Raw genomic sequence first — 22,318 nt, 5'->3', positions numbered from 1 at the left:
GCAAAACAGTTATGAGTTTAATGAGTGTCAAAGGGTTATTATTTGGGGAAAAAGCGAAGCCTTTTGGAATTTGGCGCACAAGAAAACGTATTGAATTAAGACTGAACTGATATAAACTCACTCATGATTTACATAGTAATATTGCTAGGAGTGGAGTGCGCTACTTTATAGTCTCCAACATAATGGCTCCTCTGGGGAAACTTCATTCTAGTGATGTGCACCGGAAATTTTTCGGGTTTTGTGTTTTGGTTTTGGATTCGGTTCCGCGGCCGTGTTTTGGATTCGGACGCGTTTTGCCAAAACCTTCCTGAAATTTTTTTGTCGGATTCGGGTGTGTTTTGGATTCGGGTGTTTTTTTACAAAAACCCCTCAAAAACAGCTTAAATCATAGAATTTGGGGGTCATTTTGATCACATAGTATTATTAACCTCAATAACCATAATTTACACTCATTTTCGGTCTATTCTGAACACCTCATACCTCACAATATTATTTTTAGTCCTAAAATTTGCACCGAGGTCGCTGGATGGCTAAGCTAAGCGACACAAGTGGCCGACACAAACACCTGGCCCATCTAGGAGTGGCACTGCAGTGTCAGGCAGGATGGCACTTCAAAAAAATAGTCCCCAAACAGCACATGATGCAAAGAAAAAAAGAGGCGCACCAAGGTCGCTGTGTGACTAAGCTAAGCGACACAAGTGGCCGACACAAACACCTGGCCCATCTAGGAGTGGCACTGCAGTGTCAGACAGGATGGCACTTCAAAAAAATAGTCCCCAAACACCACATGATGCAAAGAAAAAAAGAGGCGCACCAAGGTCGCTGTGTGACTAAGCTAAGCGACACAAGTGACCGACACAAACACCTGGCCCATCCAGGAGTGGCACTGCAGTGTCAGACAGGATGGCACTTCAAAAAAAATAGTCCCCAAACAGCACATGATGCAAAGAAAAAAAGAGGCGCACAAAGGTTGCTGTGTGACTAAGCTAAGCGACACAAGTGGCCAAAACAAACACCTGGCCCATCTAGGAGTGGCACTGCAGTTTTCTAGCGAGAGGATGAGTGCTTCCATCCTTATGTGAAGCTGAACCACTAGCCATGAACATAGGCCAGGGCCTCAGCCGTTCCTTGCCACTCCGTGTCGTAAATGGCATATTGGCAAGTTTACGCTTCTACTCAGACGCTTTTAATTTTGATTTTTGGGTCATTTTACTGAACTTTTGTTTTTTGGATTTTACATGCTCTCTACTATGACATTGGGCATCGGCCTTGGCAGACGACGTTGATGGCATTTCATCGTCTCGGCCATGACTAGTGGCAGCAGCTTCAGCACGAGGTGGAAGTGGATCTTGATCTGTCCCTATTTTACCCTCCACGTTTTTGTTCTCCATTTTTTAATGTGTGGAATTATATGCCAGTATCAATAGCAATGGCCTACTACTATATATACTGCGCACAACTGAAATGCACCACAGGTATGGATGGATAGTATACTTGACGACACAGAGGTAGGTAGAGCAGTGGCGTTCCGTACCGTACTGCTATATATATATACTGGTGGTCACTGCCAGCAAACTGCAAAACTAAAATGCACCACAGGTATAGAATCTAGATGGATAGTATACTTGACAACACAGAGGTAGGTAAAGCAGTGGCCTTCCGTACCGTACTGCTATATATACTGGTGGTCACTGTCAGCAAACTGCAAAACTAAAATGCACCACAGGTATAGATTTTAGATGGATAGTATACTTGACGACACAGAGGTAGGTAGAGCAGTGGCCTTCTGTACCGTACTGCTATATATATATATATACTGGTGGTCACTGTCAGCAAACGGCAAAACTAAAATGCACCACAGGTATAGAATCTAGATGGATAGTATACTTGATGACACAGAGGTAGGTAGAGCAGTGGCCTTCCGTACCGTACTGCTATATATACTGGTGGTCACTGTCTGCAAACTGCAAAACTAAAATGCACCACAGGTATAGAATCTAGATGGATAGTATACTCGACGACACAGAGGTAGGTAGAGCAGTGGCCTTCCGTACCGTACTGCTATATATACTGGTGGTCACTGTCAGCAAACTGCAAAACTAAAATGCACCACAGGTATAGAATCTAAATGGATAGTATACTTGACGATACAGAGGTAGGTAGAGCAGTGGCCTTCCGTACCGTACTGCTATATATACTGGTGGTCACTGTCAGCAAACTGCAAAACTAAAATGCACCACAGGTATAGAATCTAGATGGATAGTATACTTGACGATACAGAGGTAGGTAGAGCAGTGGCCTTCCGTACCGTACTGCTATATATACTGGTGGTCACTGTCAGCAAACTGCAAAACTAAAATGCACCACAGGTATAGAATCTAGATGGATAGTATACTTGACGACACAGAGGTAGGTAGAGCAGTGGCCTTCCGTACCATACTGCTATATATACTGGTGGTCACTGTCAGCAAACTGCAAAACTAAAATGCACCACAGGTATAGAATCTAGATGGATAGTATACTTGATGACACAGAGGTAGGTAGAGCAGTGGCCTTCCGTACCGTACTGCTATATATACTGGTGGTCACTGTCAGCAAACTGCAAAACTAAAATGCACCACAGGTATAGAATCTAGATGGATAGTATACTTGACGACACAGAGGTAGGTAGAGCAGTGGCCTTCCGTACCGTACTGCTATATATACTGGTGGTTACTGTCAGCAAAACTCTGCACTGTACTCCTCCTATATAATACTGCTGGTCCCCAGTCCCCACAATAAAGCAGTGTGAGCACAGATATATGCAGCACACTGAGCACAGATATGGAGCATTTTTCAGGCAGAGAACGGATAAAACTGGTGGTCACTGATCAGCAAAACTCTGCACTGTACTCCTCCTATATAATACAGCTGCTCCCCAGTCCCCATAATTAAGCAATAAGCACAAATATTTGCATCAACATTAATAAACGGAGAGGACGCCAGCCACGTCCTCTCCCTAACATTTCCAATGCACGAGTGAAAATGGCGGCAACGCGCGGCACCTTATATAGAATCCGAATCTCGCGAGAATCAGCAGGATGATGACGTTCGGGCGCGCTCGGGTTAACCGAGCCATACGGGAGAATCCGAGTATGCCTCGGACCCGTGTAAAATGGGTGAAGTTCAGGGGGGTTCGGTTTCCGAGGAACCGAACCCGCTCATCACTACTTCATTCCCTATCGAAAATGGTCACTGATAGTGTATCTGCAATTGCATGGCACCATCTTGCCACAGTGTATTAGTTCCATGATCTTACTACACTATAAACGCTGTTTCCAGAACCCTGGACCTCTGTCTAGGAGAATATAGTCACTGGTGAGCTGCTTAAACCCCTGCTCCGCTACAGGCTCCACTTTATTGCTGATCCAACTAATGTAACAGCGAGTACATTAATTTGTGCCACAATAAGCCATAGAGATTGGTTAAAATACTGGACTGATTACACAATAACCGCTGGTGTTTACAGTGCTCTGCTCACCCACTGCACACACATTCCCAACAGGTTATGGGCCCTGGCACAATAGACTCCTGACACAACAGTATCCAGACACTGCATGAGAGCTCCAAGAGCACACAGTTGTAACAGACATCCTGAACACTTCACTAAAGAAGGTATACCTCTACACATAGTGGGAGAAGAGGCACTAAAGCATTCAGAGTGTATACAAAAGTTCCCCAGGCACATTGGGGAATTTGTTACAAACACAAGACCTGCACTGGGCCGCCATCTTTTTCACATTTAAAAATAGAGAGAGTTGCTGTAGCACAGAAAGAAGCAAGTACAATATGTTTAAAGCTAAAATGTGTCACAGAAAACAAAAGTACATTATCATAGCTGCAGAATAATGGCTGTAAGGAGCACACATACAAGAATTACATCTAGAATGAGGTTGATTAAGCTTAAAGGTGCAGAGAACCACACAACATGGAAATTTTCTATGGAAATGCAACTTGAGCTGGAGAGACTGTGGAAAGTAACAGTAGATCCTGGTCAAAGTCCAAACCCCTACAAAGTAGACAGAGCCATGAGTACCATAGGCTTGAGTGTGAAGCAACATATAGATGAGCCCCTGAACATCTTTGCCGCTAGACACTGCAATCGTGAGTCGACTGCCTCGACTAACATGCCTGCGAATGTGCGTGGGCACTGGAGTCGTACAAGGGCACGAATAATCACACCCTCAATGCGTACGCAAGAGGCACACAATGTGACTTAGGACACATCTGTATATACTTCATAATTCTTGGGAAAGTGTCAGATAGAGACATGTGGACTGCATTGCAAGAGGCATATCAGGTGTCCTAGAGCAAAGCAACCAATTTGCCAGAGTAGAGCGCATTGTGAGAAACAGAAGTGGGACAATCATTGCTACAGGCACAGGCTGCCAGCAACTGTATGTCCTTGATATACAGCACTGCTATGCAATGATGACAATTCAGCTGGAATCATTGGAACTCTGGCACAAAGGATTTGATCACCTTGGATATGACAGTGTTCAAAAGCTGCAGAATGGGATGGTCACAGGTGTGTCAGTGTCTAACACAGAGAAACCTGTGCGTGAATGCTATATATTTTGAAAACAGAGTTGTCAATCATTTCCAAAGTCAACCAATAGAGCTAAAGCACCACTTGAAATAGTACATTCAGTTGTGTCTGGATCAATAGAAGTAAAGGCTGTCCGAGGATACAGATATTTTATGACATTTATAGGTGACTTCACGAGAATGACACACATACTGTATACTTCATAAAGGAGAAACCTGAAGTGGCAAAGAAATTTGCAGATTACAAGAGACTTGTAAAGAACCAGACGGGCTATATAATCCAAGTTCTGAGATCTGATAATGGAGGAGAGTATTTCAACAGAGAAGTGGAACAACTCTTGACAAAATATGTATTAGAGCAAAGATTCTCAAACTTGGTCCTCAGGACTCCAAACAGTTCATGTTTTCCAAGTCTCCTCACAGAATCACAAGTGACATAATTAGAGTAGTTCCACCTGTAAATCTTTTAAAACGTGTCAGTGAGTAATGAAAACACCTGTCATTTGCTAGGTGACCTGGAAAATGTGAACAGTTTGGGGTCCTGAGGCCTGAGTTTGAGAATAGAGCATCAGTTGACCATTACTTATAGTTCTGAGCAGAATGGTAAATCCGCTCTGAATGAGAAAACTGTACACTACTGGAAAAAGTAAGTAAGGTGTATGCTGAAGGACGCAAACTTAGAGAAACATTCTCCAACATTTGTCCTAACGGATATAACACCAATATAGGCCTGATCAAAAAGAAACCCATGTGGAAAGCATACTACTTATATTCATATACCAAAGAAAAGAAGATGCAAGCTGGATTTGAAGCTTGATTTGAATTCAATAAAGTGCATAATGCTTGTATATCGGGCCTAATTCTGAGTTGATCGCAGCAGCAAATTTGTTAGCAGTTGGGCAAAACCATGTGCACTGCAGGGGGGCAGATATAACATGTGCAGAGAGAGTTAGATTTGGGTGGGGTGTATTCAAACTGAAATCTAAATTGCAGTGTAAAAATTAAGCAGCCAGTATTTACCCTGCACAGAAACAATATAACCCACCCAAATCTAACTCTCTCTGCACATGTTATATCTGCCCCCCCCCCCCCCCCCTGCAGTGCACATGGTTTTGCCCAATTGCTAACAAACTTGCTGCTGCGATCAACTCAGAATTACCTCCATTGTCATGAAAGTAAAGGCTACAGATTGTGGAATCCAATTACAAGAAAGCTTCTCAAGTCAAGGGATGTTGTGTTTAAAGTAACAATACCAGTTGCAGAAAAGCCAGATATTGACATGCATAGAAAATAGTTGTGGTTGGAGTTGCTATCACTGCTGCTTCCTGGGAAGTGCAACCACACTTTAATGAGATGTACCTCAGGAGATCCAAAAGTCAAAGACTGATTGGTGTGAATGGAATTTTACAATTCGAAATTAGACTATGTAAGAAACAGGAGTTCAAAGCACAATAGACAAGTATCGTCATAGTGACAACAGTTCAAACATTTTGAGTCAAGAGACTGTTGCTGATGCCTATGTTGTCAGAAAAATGGATTTTGCTAAAGTTCCAGAGAAGAAGGCTAAATTAGAGTTTTCTGACATAATTATGGTCTTTTATGTGTCTAACCTCAGTTTTTTTAAAGGTTGCTATGAAGAAGCTTCAGTTGTAAGTTTGTGTAACATGGAGAAACTTGGGGGGGGGGGGGCGATTTGGTGTGTGCTACTACATAGTCTCCAACAAAATGGCTCCTCCTGGGAAGCTTCAGTCCCTTACCCAGATGGCCATCGATAGTGTATCTGAGCACACACGGAGCCATATTTCTATAGTGTATGAGCAACAAGGTGATGCATGAACGTCCTCCTCTTACGACTTAAATTCCAGGCATATATGCTGCCCATGCAGATGTGGATGCATCTGAGAGGTCTATGGTTCTACACATGTGTTAAAATATGCAATTTTTGTATGCGCTATTTTTCTGAGTAATTTGTGCCAGTTTGTGACTAACTCTAAATCAACCCCTAAGGTCCTGATACTGAGCTGGACTGAAATCGAGCACTGAGTGTATATTTGCCCATGCAATGTACACGCCTTTATCAGGACATTTGCTTTTGAATAAGTCATAATCAGCGCGGAGTTGCACCAGAACTAAATCATGTGCATATGATATGCAGGGAAACTGGCGTGCTTATGTCAAACTCTTCATAGCCTACAGTTCCGTCAGCACGCCCTCACTGAACTTTGCCTACATGAATGTGTACATTGTAGCCCGGGTACACTTCAATGGTAAATGATTCAATCAAGTTTGCACAATGTGATAAGAATCATGATATGCTCCGCCGACAGGCCTACTTTCAATGCAGCATCAGGCCTTAAGGGGTCAATCCTATTCCTGCAATGCTTTTGCAGTTACAAGTAAGTGCTGTGCTTTGCCACACTTACAGTACTGCCGGCTCACCTATGGGACTGCAAGCAAAACTCTGCGATTACTAAAAGGGGCCAAGAGGGGTGTGACTTCATGTGCCGTTGCCGGCGTTCAGGGCTGCCATCAGAAATTGTGGGGCCCGGGACTGGTAAAATAGAGAAAGCCCCCGCCGCCTCCCCCCAAAAAAAGATTTAGGCGCACTGCTCCACCCCTATGTGATGTCATACAGTGTGACGTTACATATAGGTGGAGTGTTGTGGACCTGCAGGAATGGTTCATGGAGAGCTGAGGCACAGGGAAGGCTAGTTTTAAGAAGAAATCCCTGCGCATCAGCCTGCTGTTGATTTACAGACTAATGCAGCTCTACAGATATTGGCGGTAGGAGCCAGGCGTGGGGCCCCCTCTCTGTAAAGGCCCGGGACACCAGTCCCCGCAGTCTCCCCCTCATGGCTGCCCTGCCGGCGTTTATGTGCCATGGCAACGGCATCTCGCACCTTGCGAGGAATCGGATTGACCCCAAGCGTTTCCAGAGTTCTGTTCTGACACTTCATAAACATAGTTATCCTAATTACTATTTAATAATCAATGTTATGAATCTTTACTTACGTTTTAAGGGCAACGAGGGGAATTCTTTAGAGTCTAGAAAACAGCAGAATAACCTAGAGTTACAAATGATCATGGTGTTGGCTGTTGTGCATTTCTACATTATTAGGCCAGTATGTCAGTGGAAAGTTTATCACCCGGTGTTTCCATCACACCTGCTGCTCACATCTGCTTCCTGCCTGACTGCTCCTTATACACGCTACATGCTGCTATCTATTATGTATGAATGTTACTTGTACATCATTTCCATGCCCCAGTGCCCTGCACTGCTATCTCCTCTGACATTTTATAAATAAACTATAAGGAACTTATATTAATAACACATGCAGTTTATTTGCCTGGGCAGCCATTCTACCAACCAGCCAGTGTACATGTGATGTGGGTTAATAATAATTTTAGAACTGTTCCAGTATTGCAAAACTATAACATTTTAAGTAGTGGGTCTTCTTTCATAAGAAAATTCTATACTCTGCCGTTTGATGGATATCGTAATCTACTTCCTTCATAGTTCTTGCATATGAAAGCGCTCCTGCTACTGGTGTACCTGTTTTTTTCTCCACCTCCAGCCACCAGCGGCTTTAGGGCCTAATTCAGTATGAGATGCACCGTGTCGGACTGGGGCAAGTAGGGCCCACCAGGGGGATGCAGTGGTAGGGGCCCATGTTTAGGGGTGTGGCCAGTCCACAAAGGGGGTGTGGCCGGCACATCATTGGTTTGACTAACCATTAGAGAGTGCAACATCTGGGCCCCTTCATAAATATATTCAGTAAATTCAGCTACTGCATGAATGATAATGTACCAGATTAATAACAGCAATGCACTGTAGAAAATATATCGTATTCCTGTATAAGGTAACATATGTATAATGTATAATTCAAGTGCACAGTCTAGAACCTGATCCTTAGAGCAGGAGGTGGGCCCCCAGGCAGTGGGGCCACCGGTGGTTTCCCCTGTACCCCTGTGGGCCAGTCCAAGCCTGGAGATACATCAGCTATGTGTTCACATACTAAAGCCCCTGTGAAGTATGCGCACGCGCAGGAGCTGCACTGCATGTGCGCACACAGAGAGATGCGACAGCATCTCACTTATGTGAACTCCTTGCCTGATTGACAGCCAGAGGCGTTTGCAGGGTGGGTGGGGGCGTCTATGTGGCATTTTGTGGGCGTTGACGTGGCGTTGTAGTGGGGAGCACTCCAGACAATGGAGGCGTATGCAGGCCATTTGCGGGGCGGGCCGAGGTGGCTGCATGACATCACACGCAGCAGCTGGGACCCAAAACATGGCAGACTGGTGACTGGCTTTGCAGCTAGGCTGTGGAGGCAGAGGGCTACATGTGGTGTATACAGTTCCCATTGCTATGTATGTATTCCGGTGGAAGCTTACAATGGATCTTATTTTGTGTTTGTAATAGTTGGAATTAGTGATGAGCGGATTCGGTTTTACTCGGTTCTCAAAACGGCATCTTATTGGCTATCCAAAACACGTGACATCCGTGAGCCAATAAGATGGCGTTTTGAGAACCGAGTAAAACCGAGTAAAACTGAATCCGCTCATCACTAGTTGGAATATGAATATCTAATCTGTGTCTTTGGCTTCCTGCAGTTTTTCATTAAAGAAGCATGCAACACTTACTGTGTCCTGGTTACGTGTAAACCCTTATTGAAATATAAGTTACAGACTTAACACTACCCTTAAGATGCGAGTATATCGCTCTTTAGTGATGCGCTCCCATTTCAGCAGGGGGGGACCCGGCATGCAGGGCAAACTTGCTCTGTGCTGGGCGGCCCCCCACATGCTAGAGAAAGGAGGTGTAGTTTTCCAATTTATCGCAAAACTACACCTCACGCTGAATTAGGTCCCTAGTCATAATCAGTGTACAAATAGTTTGTTATTCAGGTGATCTTGTCAGTCAGATCTGGGACGGATTACAGACCATATACATCATACATTAGTAGGAGAGGTTGCCCCTAGCTACCAATGTAAACTGTATACAGCTAATGAATTGTTACATTACAAACATGTAATTTCCCCCTTTAAAACCAGTGACAGGTAGGTAGCCCTCATAATTGCTCTTGTGACCATGACAACATTTTTAAAATGGACCACTCAGAACTACTCCTATCCAGCATCTGTGAGATTATTTTTGTGATACAGTATGTCCCTTTTTTTCCTTGCTGGGCTGTGACAGTAAGACATGCTTTTGATTTTAACTCTGTTTTATTGATTTCCATTAAAGTTCAATAGTACCTGAATTTCTCCTGCCCATGAGCCCAACAAAACCATCATAGGAATCGTCATCATAGTATCTCTTCAGAAGGGATGCTGGAAGTTTGTAGATGTCTGAACTTTTCTGTTATGAGAAACAAAGAAAATCCATATTGGAGTATGTAGGTGAGCAAATCATGCATCTCTCCTCTATATTCAATTGAATACAATAAATGTTACTTAACAAAGATACATTCTGAAATTTAAAATATGACCTGTAAATGTAAAAACAAAAAGCTCCAATTCTTAAGGCTGCCTAATGTGAGCTTTGGGGCTGATGTCTGTCCACGTACGCAAGCAGCGAGTCTTATGCAACAGGCGAGTCTTCTGCAAGTTAGCAGGATCTGTCTTTCCGTGAAATAAGTTATTTTGGGGAAGGAACTGTGCGGGGACAATTTGATGGTGCGTAACAACCCTGACTTGTGGAAGTGATGGGCTTGTATCAAAACCTCCATGTGATTCTGAGTCGTGTGTACGGGGAAGGGAAGCATGTTTCTGAAGGATCTCCTGCACCTAGCATGGGGCTGTTGCAAATTCTAATACTAATGATGACGATTGCAGCAGCCGGCATAAAGTCAATGGGAGGCACTGCTTGCACACGCAGGAACCCCTGTATTAGCTGATCAGCTACTCACAATGGCATTAGGTAGTAAATCAGGCTACTAAGGCTGCCACTTTGCAAGCGGCTCAGAAACTGCCTCTTTGCGGGAGATACAATTAAGCGCAGGGTTTACCCTGTAGCTAATTTAATGCGTTGTCCAATTCGATTAGTTCCCGGGAACCCCGCTTCCTATGCCCCAGAGGGTGGATTTTTCCTTACAAGCTCAGGAACTACGAGGATAAATCTGCGTTAATGCTCTCTACATTTTGTATGCAGGGAAAGTCGTAGATTCCAGTTTCTCTGTTCGCAGTACATCTTTACTGTTTCTGTATACATCATCATCTGCATATGTAAGGGTGATCTTTATATGAAATGAGAGTGTATTATAACATATTATTTAGTCACATATACTCATTAGAGTCACAATAAAATTAAAAAATATAGGTGGCATGTGGTATCAATTGATTTAGCAAATGACATATGAACAGTATGTGAAAAGATACTTTATAATAATGTATAAAGATTTGGAAAGGTTACAATTTTGTAAGTGACTATTTTCAGAACGGTAAAGATATAGAAATAAAACAGAGGGGGTATTCAATCAATTCAATCCCTGTGTCACACACCAGAGGCACCTGCGTGTCTGCTGGTCCGTCTGGCGGCCCCCGCCTCCGGCGGTCGTCGGGTCCCGGCGTCTGGCTGGCGCTGCTCCCGGCGGTTCCCTGGAGTGTGGGCGCCGCCATTGCACCCGGCGTCACGTGGGCGGGAGTGGGTGGCGTCACAGAACCGCTCCACCAATCCTGTTAGGGCGGGAGATTCAAAACCAGACGCCGGGCAGAGCTCCGGCGCCTGAGTATCGTCGCTTTTCCAGAGGTGATCTCCAGTGCTCCTGTGACCGCTGTGCTACCTCCTAGAGTTTCCAGCATCCAGTCAACTTTCCCAGCATATCGTGCTGCTCGCTCACCTAGTCTCCAGTGTCTTTAAACATCGCTCACGAGTTCTTCAATCATCAGCGTCTTTGAACACTGCTCACAAAATCTTCAGTGCCTTATATCATCGCTCACAAGTTCTTCATTCACCAGTGTCTTTATCATCGCTCACAAGTTCTTCATTCATCAGTGTCTTTAAACATCGCTCACAAGTTCTTCATTCATCAGTGTCTTTAAACATCGCTCACAAGTTCTTCATTCATCAGTGTCTTTATCATCGCTCACAAGTTCTTCATTCACCAGTGTCTTTATCATCGCTCACAAGTTCTTCATTCACCAGTGTCTTTATCATCGCTCACAAGTTCTTCATTCATCAGTGTCTTTATCATCGCTCACAAGTTCTTCATTCATCAGTGTCTTTATCATCGCTCACAAGTTCTTCATTCATCAGTGTCTTTATCATCGCTCACAAGTTCTTCATTCACCAGTGTCTTTATCATCGCTCACAAGTTCTTCATTCATCAGTGTCTTTATCATCGCTCACAAGTTCTTCATTCATCAGTGTCTTTATCATCGCTCACAAGTTCTTCATTCATCAGTGTCTTTATCATCGCTCACAAGTTCTTCATTCATCAGTGTCTTTATCATCGCTCACAAGTTCTTCATTCACCAGTGTCTTTATCATCGCTCACAAGTTCTTCATTCATCAGTGTCTTTAAACATCGCTCACAAGTTCTTCATTCACCAGTGTCTTTATCATCGCTCACAAGTTCTTCATTCATCAGTGTCTTTAAACATCGCTCACAAGTTCTTCAATCATAAGTGTCTTTAAACATCGCTCACAAAATCTTCAGTGTCTAAAACATCGCTCACAAATTCTTCAGTGTCTTTTAACATCGCTCACTAGCTCTTCATTCACCAGTGACTTTAAACATCGCTCACAAATTCTTTAGTGTCTTTCACCATCGCTCACAAGTTCTTTATTCATGTATCTCTAAACATCGCTCACAAATTCTTCAGTAGCCTTTGACATTGCCCACCAGTCCTCTTTCTTCCATGTGTTGCTGTATTGCTCCCTTCCCTAAATAAAGTTCTTCAGCATTTCTTCATCAAACACAATTGTCAGAGTCCTGTATGAGGAAAACCTATATCCGGCCTTCTCTGCTCCGACCCAGCTGTGGTGCCTCTTCCCGACCATCGGAGGAGCCCCCGAGTTCACAACACCCCCAATCCAGGTCAGTGACACCCTGGCTGCTAACGACATCTGAATATGGTGTTAGCCCATGGTAGCCTATGGACTACTGTACCACACGTTTGTTGGAGAGGGATCCTCTGTATCCCTCTCTGGCGCCCCCCCCCCCCCCCTTTCACTGGCACATGCGAATATTGGTGTATATTGTGGTGCCCTCCCTTATATGCTTTGACCCCCAGGCTGCTGTTGCAGTATGGTTTCTCCTCCCTTCTGCCAGTCATGTCCTACTGCTGCACCTCACCTGCCACCAGACTCTAGGCTGCTCTCCCTGCACTGGTTTCACTATACTACATCCACATTTAATTCACTAAGTGCATGTTCAGTATGTTTATATATGGATTGCTGTTATTTTAAGTATATTTACATATTTTAAGACAAAAAATGTAAATGCTAGATAATATTTAACTTGTAAAATATGTCTAAAAACTGCACTTATTGAATTTAATTATTTTATTCTCTTAGTAGCTGTAAATTAGATGAATGCCATCACAGATCCAGCACTTGCCATGATGTAACCTTATGCTACCTATCTGCCTGGCATCATAACTTATTCACTTACTTGATGCAGCAATGAGGGAACCAAAAGCAGCAGTTCTAGAAGAAGTAGCACCAGGCTAAGGAGCTGCAGTGATGACCATATAATTAATAAGAAACAAAAGACAATAATAAACTATTTATTGGGCTAACCCTGGCTCCTTTCTGGCTTGTCTCTCCTCTTTAGCCGGTGGCATGCTGCAGGAATGGGCTCTTCTCATCCCTGCATTTCTCCTGTAGGCTCTTCATGTCTCAGCCTGATGCTGCGTCCCACCCATTTCCTGCAATACTTTGCAGTTCATTCCTTCTTCCTCACTTAAGTCTATGTCACTGTTGTTAGACCTCCATAACAGCATATATTTTATTATAACACTATACTCTTACATAGCATTATATTTCAAACCCATTTATTTGTGTGTAATGCCAAATGAATCAATAGAAAATAACAATTCAATTTAGTGTAAATTTTAACGCATATACTGTATATTTTTATTCTCTTAAAAGTATTACTTTGTATTTGTCTACAGTGAATCTATGTTGCCTCTTACTATTTCTGTGTGCATCGCTTTACACTTGTTACAAGCAGTATCCTACTCGGAATACAATTATTATTTAGAATAAAGGGCAACTGTCCATGATTCGTCACTGTTACAGCTGCTATGTATGAGGCGAAACTGAGTCATCTTCAGCACAATTACAGAAAAACATTCACTCATATTCCTGAGAACGATAAACAACATTATACCAGTATCTCATAGTGGCTAGGAAAGGATGCTGTGCAGGCTGGCAATCATTTTACATAGTAAGCAACATCTATGTTTTTTACCAACCACAACTGTACTAGAGGCTCCAGGCCATACATGCCGACATTCTGGCTGCTCTCTGCGGGAGAGAGCAGCCAGGTCGGCTCAGCAGGGGAGCAGAGGAGGGCTGTGACGTGGGGAGGAGGTGGACCGGAGGCGGGACGGGGGTGGAGCAGGGGTGGGGCAGGGGCGGAGTTACCATGGCACATCCTTTAAGCCACGCCCCTGCTCTGTAATGCCGCAATCCCCGGCATTACACTGCAGGGGGCGTGGCTATGATGACGCGATTCAGCAAGAATCGCATCATCAACTGCCCGGACCGCCCACTTTACACACTAAGTGGGCAGACGGGCAGGGGGACCGAGACTTGCCTGCTCTTCCGGGGGGCCGGGAGGGTCACCCGATTTTCGGGAGCCTCCCGACCATTCCGGGAGAGTAGGCAAGTATGCTCCAGGCCAAGTGTTGTCTTTTTGGCATTTTGTGACCTTCAAATCCTACTGTACTAGTACTGCTATTATTTACAGATCTGTAAGGATTATATATGTATGTAATATGTATGTAATAAACAGCAAATTGGAGTGTTCTGCATAAAACTAGACACAAAGGGCCTGATTCAAAGATGGAAGCAGTCTGCTGTACAAACATATGCAAAAGCAGCAGGAGGCATGTTGAGTAAATAGATGCCTCCGGCTCCTGCATTCTTGTGTGATCCGCTGCTACCTCCTTAGACGCTGCATCGGATCACTTGCGTGAACATCAGCCATCTGAGTAACTCTCAGCTACTCAGGATGGCCGGGCTGTTCACGTAGCTGGGGCCAGTGAAACCGCATCCAAGGACGCAGCCACTAACCTAGCCCCTCCCAGAAAATTACACTTGAGGTCTTGTATAACCGCAGGGAGTGTACAAAGGAGAGTCACAAACAAAGCTAAGGTCAGTACACAGGGTGGTCACAGAAAAGGCACTGGCATAAAACTGAGAGGAGGCAAGGACAAAGCCTGGGACATAACATGTAGAAATCAGAGATGGACCAATCCGAACATCTGGTATCCGTCAGGGATCCGAGTACGGCTTGGGTTTTCCCACCTGACTTGGATCCCAAAGCGAGGCAAAACTTCATCTTCCCATTGTTGGCTCTCGCTTGTTGTGGCTTGCATATAAAAGTCTCTCCCCGCATTCGGGCGCCATTTCACAAGTGAGATCTGACGGAGTAGGCAGTGTAGGCAGGGCTCTCAGTGAAAGTCAGTTAGTTAGCTAGCAGCAGCTACTGTAGTGCACAGACAGTGTCCTTTCATGTCTGTATAAACAGGGGCACTGTCTGTGTGGAAGGGGTAGCATGTTTTTTGTGTGTGTGTGTGTGCGCATGCACGCGCGCGTGCGTACGTACGTGTGTGACACACCGTGAATAAAGCAGTGCATAGTCACAGGTCCCTTTAAGACTGTAGAGGGCAGGCAGGGGCACTGTGTCTTTGTGGGTGGAGTGGAGTAAGGGAGGCTGGTGTGTTCACAACAAGGGACACACTGTCTGTAAAAAAAAAAAACAGGATGTGTTTGTGCCATTGTGGTTGTCACTACTGGTCCGTGTCACTATCACCTACACTGTAAAACAAAAAATCTACTCTAACAGTCAGAGGGTCCAGTCAAGGGCCACTGGCGTAATATTTGTGCACTGCAATGGTGTTGTCTGAATCACCCCCAAAACATTTTTTTTATATTAGAAAGTACTGTGTGTGTGCGCTCAGCCAAAACAGGAAGGCTGTGCTACCTTGTCTAATTATCAGTGGGTCCAGTCAAGTGCCACTGCCGTAATAAGTGTGCAGTGCAAATTATATATATATTTTTTTCAATTAGAAAGTACTTTATTAGAAGTGTGTGTGCGTGTGTGTGTGTGTGTGTGTGTGTGTGTGTGTGTGTGTGTGCGTGTGTGTGTGTGCATTCAGCCAACACAGTCAGTGGGTACAGTCAGGGCTACCAAAGTAAAATATTTCTGCAGTGCTTCGATATGGATTACATAGAACAGCTGGAGCAGCAACCAAGACCTGACACTGGCTCTAATGAGGATATTGATGATGAGGATGTTGGTGATGAGGATGTTGTTTGTGTAAGTCAGGCACCAGTGGAAGCAGCTCATGTCTGTGATAAGAAAAAGGCCATTGTAATGCTTGGGTAAAAGACACAAAAATCCACCTCTCATGTGTAGAATTATTTTTATCTGAATCCTGACAATTGTATAGCCATCTGTAACATTTGTAAAGCTACAGTATGTACAGGTAGGACATTAATAATCTAGGAACGTCCTCCCTGTCACGTCATTTGCAGCCTTAAAAGTTTGTAGCAAAAATGAAAACTTATGCTAAAAAGATAGTATCATGAAGCAGTACAACATCAGCTAGCTCCCTTCTCTCAGCTAGATCCAAGCACCTGTCATCACCAACAGCTTCATCACAAAATCCTCATTAATGATTGGAAGCAGTCCTTTGTCCAATTTGATAAAGCTAAATGATTCCTCCCTTATCCAGGATTCCTCAGAAGAATCTTTGAACACTAGGCCTGCTGCTGCTAGAGGTGTGCCTTCATCTCAGAAGGGGACCAAGAAGACTAGTAGTCTAAAAAAATAGTCATTTAAACAGTGCTTTGCAAGAGCAAGTAAGTATGAGAACTGTCACCCAGTTGCACAGCAGATCACTGACACCATGACGGCTTTGATTGTATTAGATTTGCATCCAATATCCACCATTAATGCAGTGGGTTGTAGGTAGTTAATTGAGGTCCTCTGTCCATGCTACCAAATCCCATCTAGATTCCATTTTACTAGAAAAGCAATTCCAGGCCTGTTTATGGATGTAAAAAAAAGCATTATTGACCCCCAAAATACCATTGTACCCACTGTCCATGTAACCATAGATATTCGGACAAGTGGAACTGGCCAAACTAAAGATTTCATGACTGTGACAGCCCATTGGTGGATGAAATACCTTCAGCAACAGGAACAGCAGCAGCATCTAACAATTGCCAGCTCATGCAGAGGCAGACTATCACTGACTTCATTAAGAGGCAAACCAGTGACAACCTTTTATAAAAACTCAGACATGTCATTGCAGAATGGCTTACCCCGCTTGGACTCTCCTCGGGATTTGGGATTTCTGATAATGCCATAAATATTGCAAAGGTATTACAGTTGGAGTAATTCCAATACATCCCATGCTTTGCTCACATAATACATTTTGTGGTGCAGATTTTTTTAAGAAATGACAGGTGCATACAGGAGATGCTGTCTGTGGCCCAAACATTTTTGGGACATTTTCGGCATTCAGCAGCTGCATGTAGCAGTTTGCAGCGTGTGCAATAACAGTTCAGTTTGCCCTTCCATCAGCTGAAGCAAGACAGTGGATGGAGGAACAGCAAAAAGCCATCCAAAGCTACACAGCAAGCCATGACATAGGGAGAGTGGAGGGTGAATGTAGCTTACACCAGTGCAGTGGATAATCAGTTCTGTGTTGTGCAAGATGCTGAAACCCTTTGAAGTAGTCACCTGCGAGGTGAGTTCAGACACTGCCAGCTTGAGTCAGGTGATTCCCCTAATCAGACTTTGAAATAAAGAGCTTGAGGAACTTGAGGAGATGAAATGTAGCAATTCCACTAAATTTATTGGACTTGTGGATCAAGTTCTTTATTCACTGCGCCAGGATCCAAGGGTCGTCAATATCTTGAAATCGAGTCACTTTATTTTGGTGACCGTGCTTGATCTAGGTTTAAGTCATACCTTGCATCTTTCTTTTCAATGGATACAGATCTTAAGAGAAGCAAAGAGCACCTGGTAAGCAAGTTGTCATCTCAAGTGTCAAGTGACATGAAGATGACATCTCCTCCTTCAGTTTCTCCAGCAACTGGTGCTGCTAGGAAAAAACGGAGCTTTCCCAAGAGACCCACCGTTGATGAAGAAGAGTCAGCAGCACAATACTTTGACATCAGATCGGGTCTAAAATAATTGCCCAATATTAGCGACCTTTCTACCATGAGTCCATCTTATATGGACAACATCCAAAGAATGTAGAGGATTATTTTAATAGCATACAAATTTGCATGTCAGACAGTCCCTTTGAGTACTGGCAGAAAAAATAGCAAGTTGGAGGCCCTTTTACAAACTGACTTTGCATTACTTAAGCTGCTCACCCTCCAGTGTGTACTCTGAAAGAGATTTCAGCACAGCCAGGAACCTTGTCAGCGATCAGCATAGGAGGCTACTTCCTCAAAATGAGGAAAAGATGATGTTCATAAATATGAACTGGAAATTCCACGAGGAAGACTTTTACCAGCAATTACATCACAGTACAGAGGCACCTGTAATAGTGGATTCCAGTGGGCATGAATAAATATTGTGTGAAGATGATGGACACACTGATTATGGCAATGATGTCTTGCCTCTGTAGAGATCATTGCCAGCACTGTCAGCTGCCCATTGGTAGTTTGTTTTGTGGTTTCTTAAGCAAACTAAGCACTTCTGCCACAAGAGTGGCAGTCCCTGTCACTGAAGTGCTTGGTTTGTGTCCTTTACAACATCAGAGTGGGAGGGCCCTAGTAATGTCTGATAATACTGTATATGCAGTTCTTTTGTATGCTGGTTTTGAATCCATATTACTGTGTGTACTGTATATCCAAAATGTACTAGAAGCAGTTTGCATAAACAATGTCCTTGTCAGGATCCCGGCAGTTGAAACACAGACACTGGAATCCCGACACTGATTGAAATGCTGTCAGCGGCATCCTGACCAGGTGCACCATGCCAATGCAGGAACCCGACCGAGCATGGACCAGACAGCCTGGCCGGTAAGCCGTGCTGGGGGGTGGGGGGAGGCTTGCTTTAGTCTGCAGGGGAAGGGTTAGGATTAGGCTGCGGGGACTTGGGGGTTAAGGCACCCCCTGAGAGGGAGGGTTAAACTACAGATGAGGGAGGGTTAGGTTTAGGCTGTGGGAAGGGGTAGGTTAGGTTTAGGCACCAATTGGGAGGGTTATGGTTAGGCTGCGGGGGTAGGGTTAGGTTTAGGCTGCGGGGAGGGAGGGTTAGCGCTAGGGGGCATTGGGGTAAGGTAAGTATAATTACCTTCCCCATGTCGGGATTCTAAGCATCAAGATGCCACAGTCAGTCTTCGGACCGTCGGCATCCTGACTACTTGCATTTCCTACCTAATGCGCCATTATCCACCATCTTAATTTATAAAGGACCACAGATTCTGCAGCGCCTGTCTAAAAAGAAAAGGTTAAAACTTAAAAATAATGCAAAAGTGGATAATTATGAAGTTCAAAATAATATAGAAAACTCGGAAGGTGTAACGAAAAGTGATTCTGAACTTATAAAAGAAGAGAATGAAGTTTTAGAAAAAGAGCTAAAATTTGCTCCCTCTAATAAAATGGATGAGTTTGAGGTGTATGAAGACCTTCAGAAATTTGTTAGAAAACTATCTCTTAAAAGATTTTTTGCAGAAAAGCAGGAGATCCCAGAGGAGGTTGAAATTGGTTCTGTAAAAGTGTTTAAGAAAAAAATCAACATTCTTTCCCAAGCATAAAAAAGGATGCTTTGTCGAGGCATTCAAACGTTTAGTAAGAGAAGATTAAAAAAAAAAATACATTTAAACCTCTTAGAAAGAATAATATGTCTATGGCACAAAGGAAAGCTATAGGAACCCTTAAAAACAACAACCAAGTTGTCATCAAACCAGCCGATGGAGGCGGTGGGATAGTCATCTTGAATAGAGATGACTATCATGCAGAAATTATTTGACAACTATCATGCAAAAAAACTTACAAAAACCTTGGGGGTGACCCTTCCAATACCATATCTAAAAAAAATCAGAGGTTTTTCTAGGATGGTATTCGACTAATAAAGCAATTTCAAGGGAGGAAGCTGAATATGTTAAAATGGAGAATCCTTCTATTCCAGTTATATACGTACTTCCAAAGATTCACAAAAATACTCTAAATCCACCTGGCTGCCATATTGTGGCAGGTGTGAACTCCATAACCTCAAATTTATCAGCATTTTTAGACAACAGAATACAACCGCTAGTACTTAAAACTAAATCTTAATTAAAAGATACAGGATCCACAATTTAAAAATGATTGAAAGTTTTTTTCTTGTCACAGCTGATGAAAAGTCACTCTACTCTATTATCCAAAACCAATCAGGGTTGGAAGCCATTAAATACCATCTAAACAAAGAAAACTTAGAAGATAGTGAAAGTAACTTCATAATAGAAGATATCCCTTATTCTAGAAAATATTTTTTTCTGGTATGAAGGGAAGTTCTATCTCCAGATATCGGGAACCGCTATGGGCACCAGGCTGGCACCAAGCTATGCAAATCTTTTCATGGCCCACTGGGAGGACCAATCATGTGGGTTGGTCACCAGTGGTGTGCCAGCCTAGTGTAATGGGCCTGCTATATAGACAATATTGTGTTTGTGTGGAGTGGGGACAGACCCTCTCTAGACACATTCTGTACTTACCTGAATTCAAATAATAGAAACATAGAACTCATGTTTGATATTAGTAATAAAGAAATCCATTTCCTTGATCTTACTATTTATCCAGAAGGAGATCATTTACTTACTAAAAATGATCGAAAACCTACAGACAGCAATTCATATATAAATAGTGACAGCAACTATCACTCCAATTAGATAAGGAGCATACCCAATAGCCAATTTAGACGTTTAAGATGTAATTGCACCAATGATGAGTCTTAACATTGAGGCTGAAATAATGGAATCTCACTTCAACAGTAAAAGGTATGATGCTGTAACTGTACGAAAGGCAAGGATGGATAATAGAAGGTTGGATCAAAGAAAAATTTTAAGTCAGAAAAAGAAAGTTGCTAAAATTGGAAGCAATAAGGAAATTATGTTTATTACTAAACAGAATTCACAATATAAACAGATGGAAAGAATCATAAAAAAATTTGGAATATACTTACCCGGGATCCTTTACTCAAAACCCATATAACAGATACACCAAGGTTTGTTTATAGGAAAGCGGATAATTTGAAAACTAAATTAGTAAAAACCGCACTGCAGGTAGACAAAAGGAAAACAAGAGTATTGGCGAAAGGTTTTCACCGGTGCGGAGTTCGTATCATGTGTAAAAATTGTAAATCAGAGACAAGAAAAATAACACATTATACATCCAATTGTACTCAACAAGTTGCGCTGATAAAATAGTTCATTACATAATCCAGCCAAATGTAGTTTATCTTTTAGAATGCCATTGTGGAATTCAATATGTAGCAAGAACTGAGAGAATGCTCAAAGACCGCATGAATGAACATGTTAGAAATATTAAAAAAGGATATGAACAACAGTGTATCCCTCCATTTTAAAGAAAAACATGAATGTGATGTAAAAGGTTTAAAAAGTTTCTGTTGAATTAAAATAGTGTACAACTGGAGATGATTACCATACATCGTTATCCCCTAGACATGAGGATTTTTGTGGGATGTATTGTTCTTATTCTGGTATCTATTTTGTTTTAATATCGCTGACAGGGATTTTTGATTTACCATTGGTATCCGCAGTTATGTTTTGAGGGGAGTGGAGGAATACCTCTGTTATCAAATATTCTGTCTGGCTGCTACTGAGTTGCGCATACAAGAGACTCACCTTTTCCTACTGGTTTATATTCTAAAATATGATTATACTTTTAACAGTATAAATGAATTGCGGGACTCCATATATCAAAAGATCAATTTGGATTGTAATACTTAGGTGTTTTGACATTTTGCAGTTGGTGAATGAACACATGTGGAGGATAATGAACATCAAATTAATAAATCAGGTGACCGGGTTAGATCCGGTATAAAACTTTGGACATATGAGAGGAACAGCACTTCTTGACAAAGGGGAGAGGACTCCCTGAAACGCGTTAAAGCTGTTTTCTGTCTCCTGAAGCTCTGGTGGAATCGACAAACGGAGTGCTCTGGACGCTGTACATCTACCCGTCTGCAGCCGGTACCTGTTACAATAGCACCTGTAGCACCAATCTTTGATATCCTGTGATGTGTATGGAGATTTCATTCTATTGTGAATTTTTTTAATTAAACCACCATATTTTTGGACATCCGCCTGCTGAACCTACTTACCTGCAACCTAAAACGGGAGTAGTGAAAGATACCTTTATGGGAACGCAGGACAGAACATCAATGTAAGTGTCCAAACAGATGGTTACATGTGGCTGAAGCAATTACCTGTTAAAAAGATACCTTTATGTGCATGCGGGGCAGAATTAACCTTTAAGTGGCTATCTAAAGGAAAGTTCTCAGTCTGCATGGGATTTCTCCTTTCTGACGCA

General features: G+C 43.0%; 1 protein-coding gene across 1 annotated transcript in view; it reads right to left on the bottom strand.

The window, feature by feature from the left end:
• TAC3 (tachykinin precursor 3) overlaps positions 1-22,318 on the bottom strand; it is a 71,355-nt gene that overhangs the window by 6,155 nt on the left and 42,882 nt on the right. The window contains exons 3-4 of the mRNA XM_063957092.1: positions 9,844-9,946; positions 7,600-7,632 (exon numbers count right to left, since the gene is read on the bottom strand). Of these exons, the coding sequence (XP_063813162.1) occupies positions 7,600-7,632; positions 9,844-9,946 (136 nt within the window). The remainder of the gene's footprint in view (positions 1-7,599; positions 7,633-9,843; positions 9,947-22,318) is intronic.

This window comes from Pseudophryne corroboree, chromosome 2, assembly GCF_028390025.1.
Source record: "Pseudophryne corroboree isolate aPseCor3 chromosome 2, aPseCor3.hap2, whole genome shotgun sequence".
NCBI classification, from domain to species: domain Eukaryota; kingdom Metazoa; phylum Chordata; class Amphibia; order Anura; family Myobatrachidae; genus Pseudophryne; species Pseudophryne corroboree.
The sequence above is the reverse complement of the archived record's forward strand: the minus strand, read 5'-3'. Positions and strand labels throughout refer to the sequence as shown.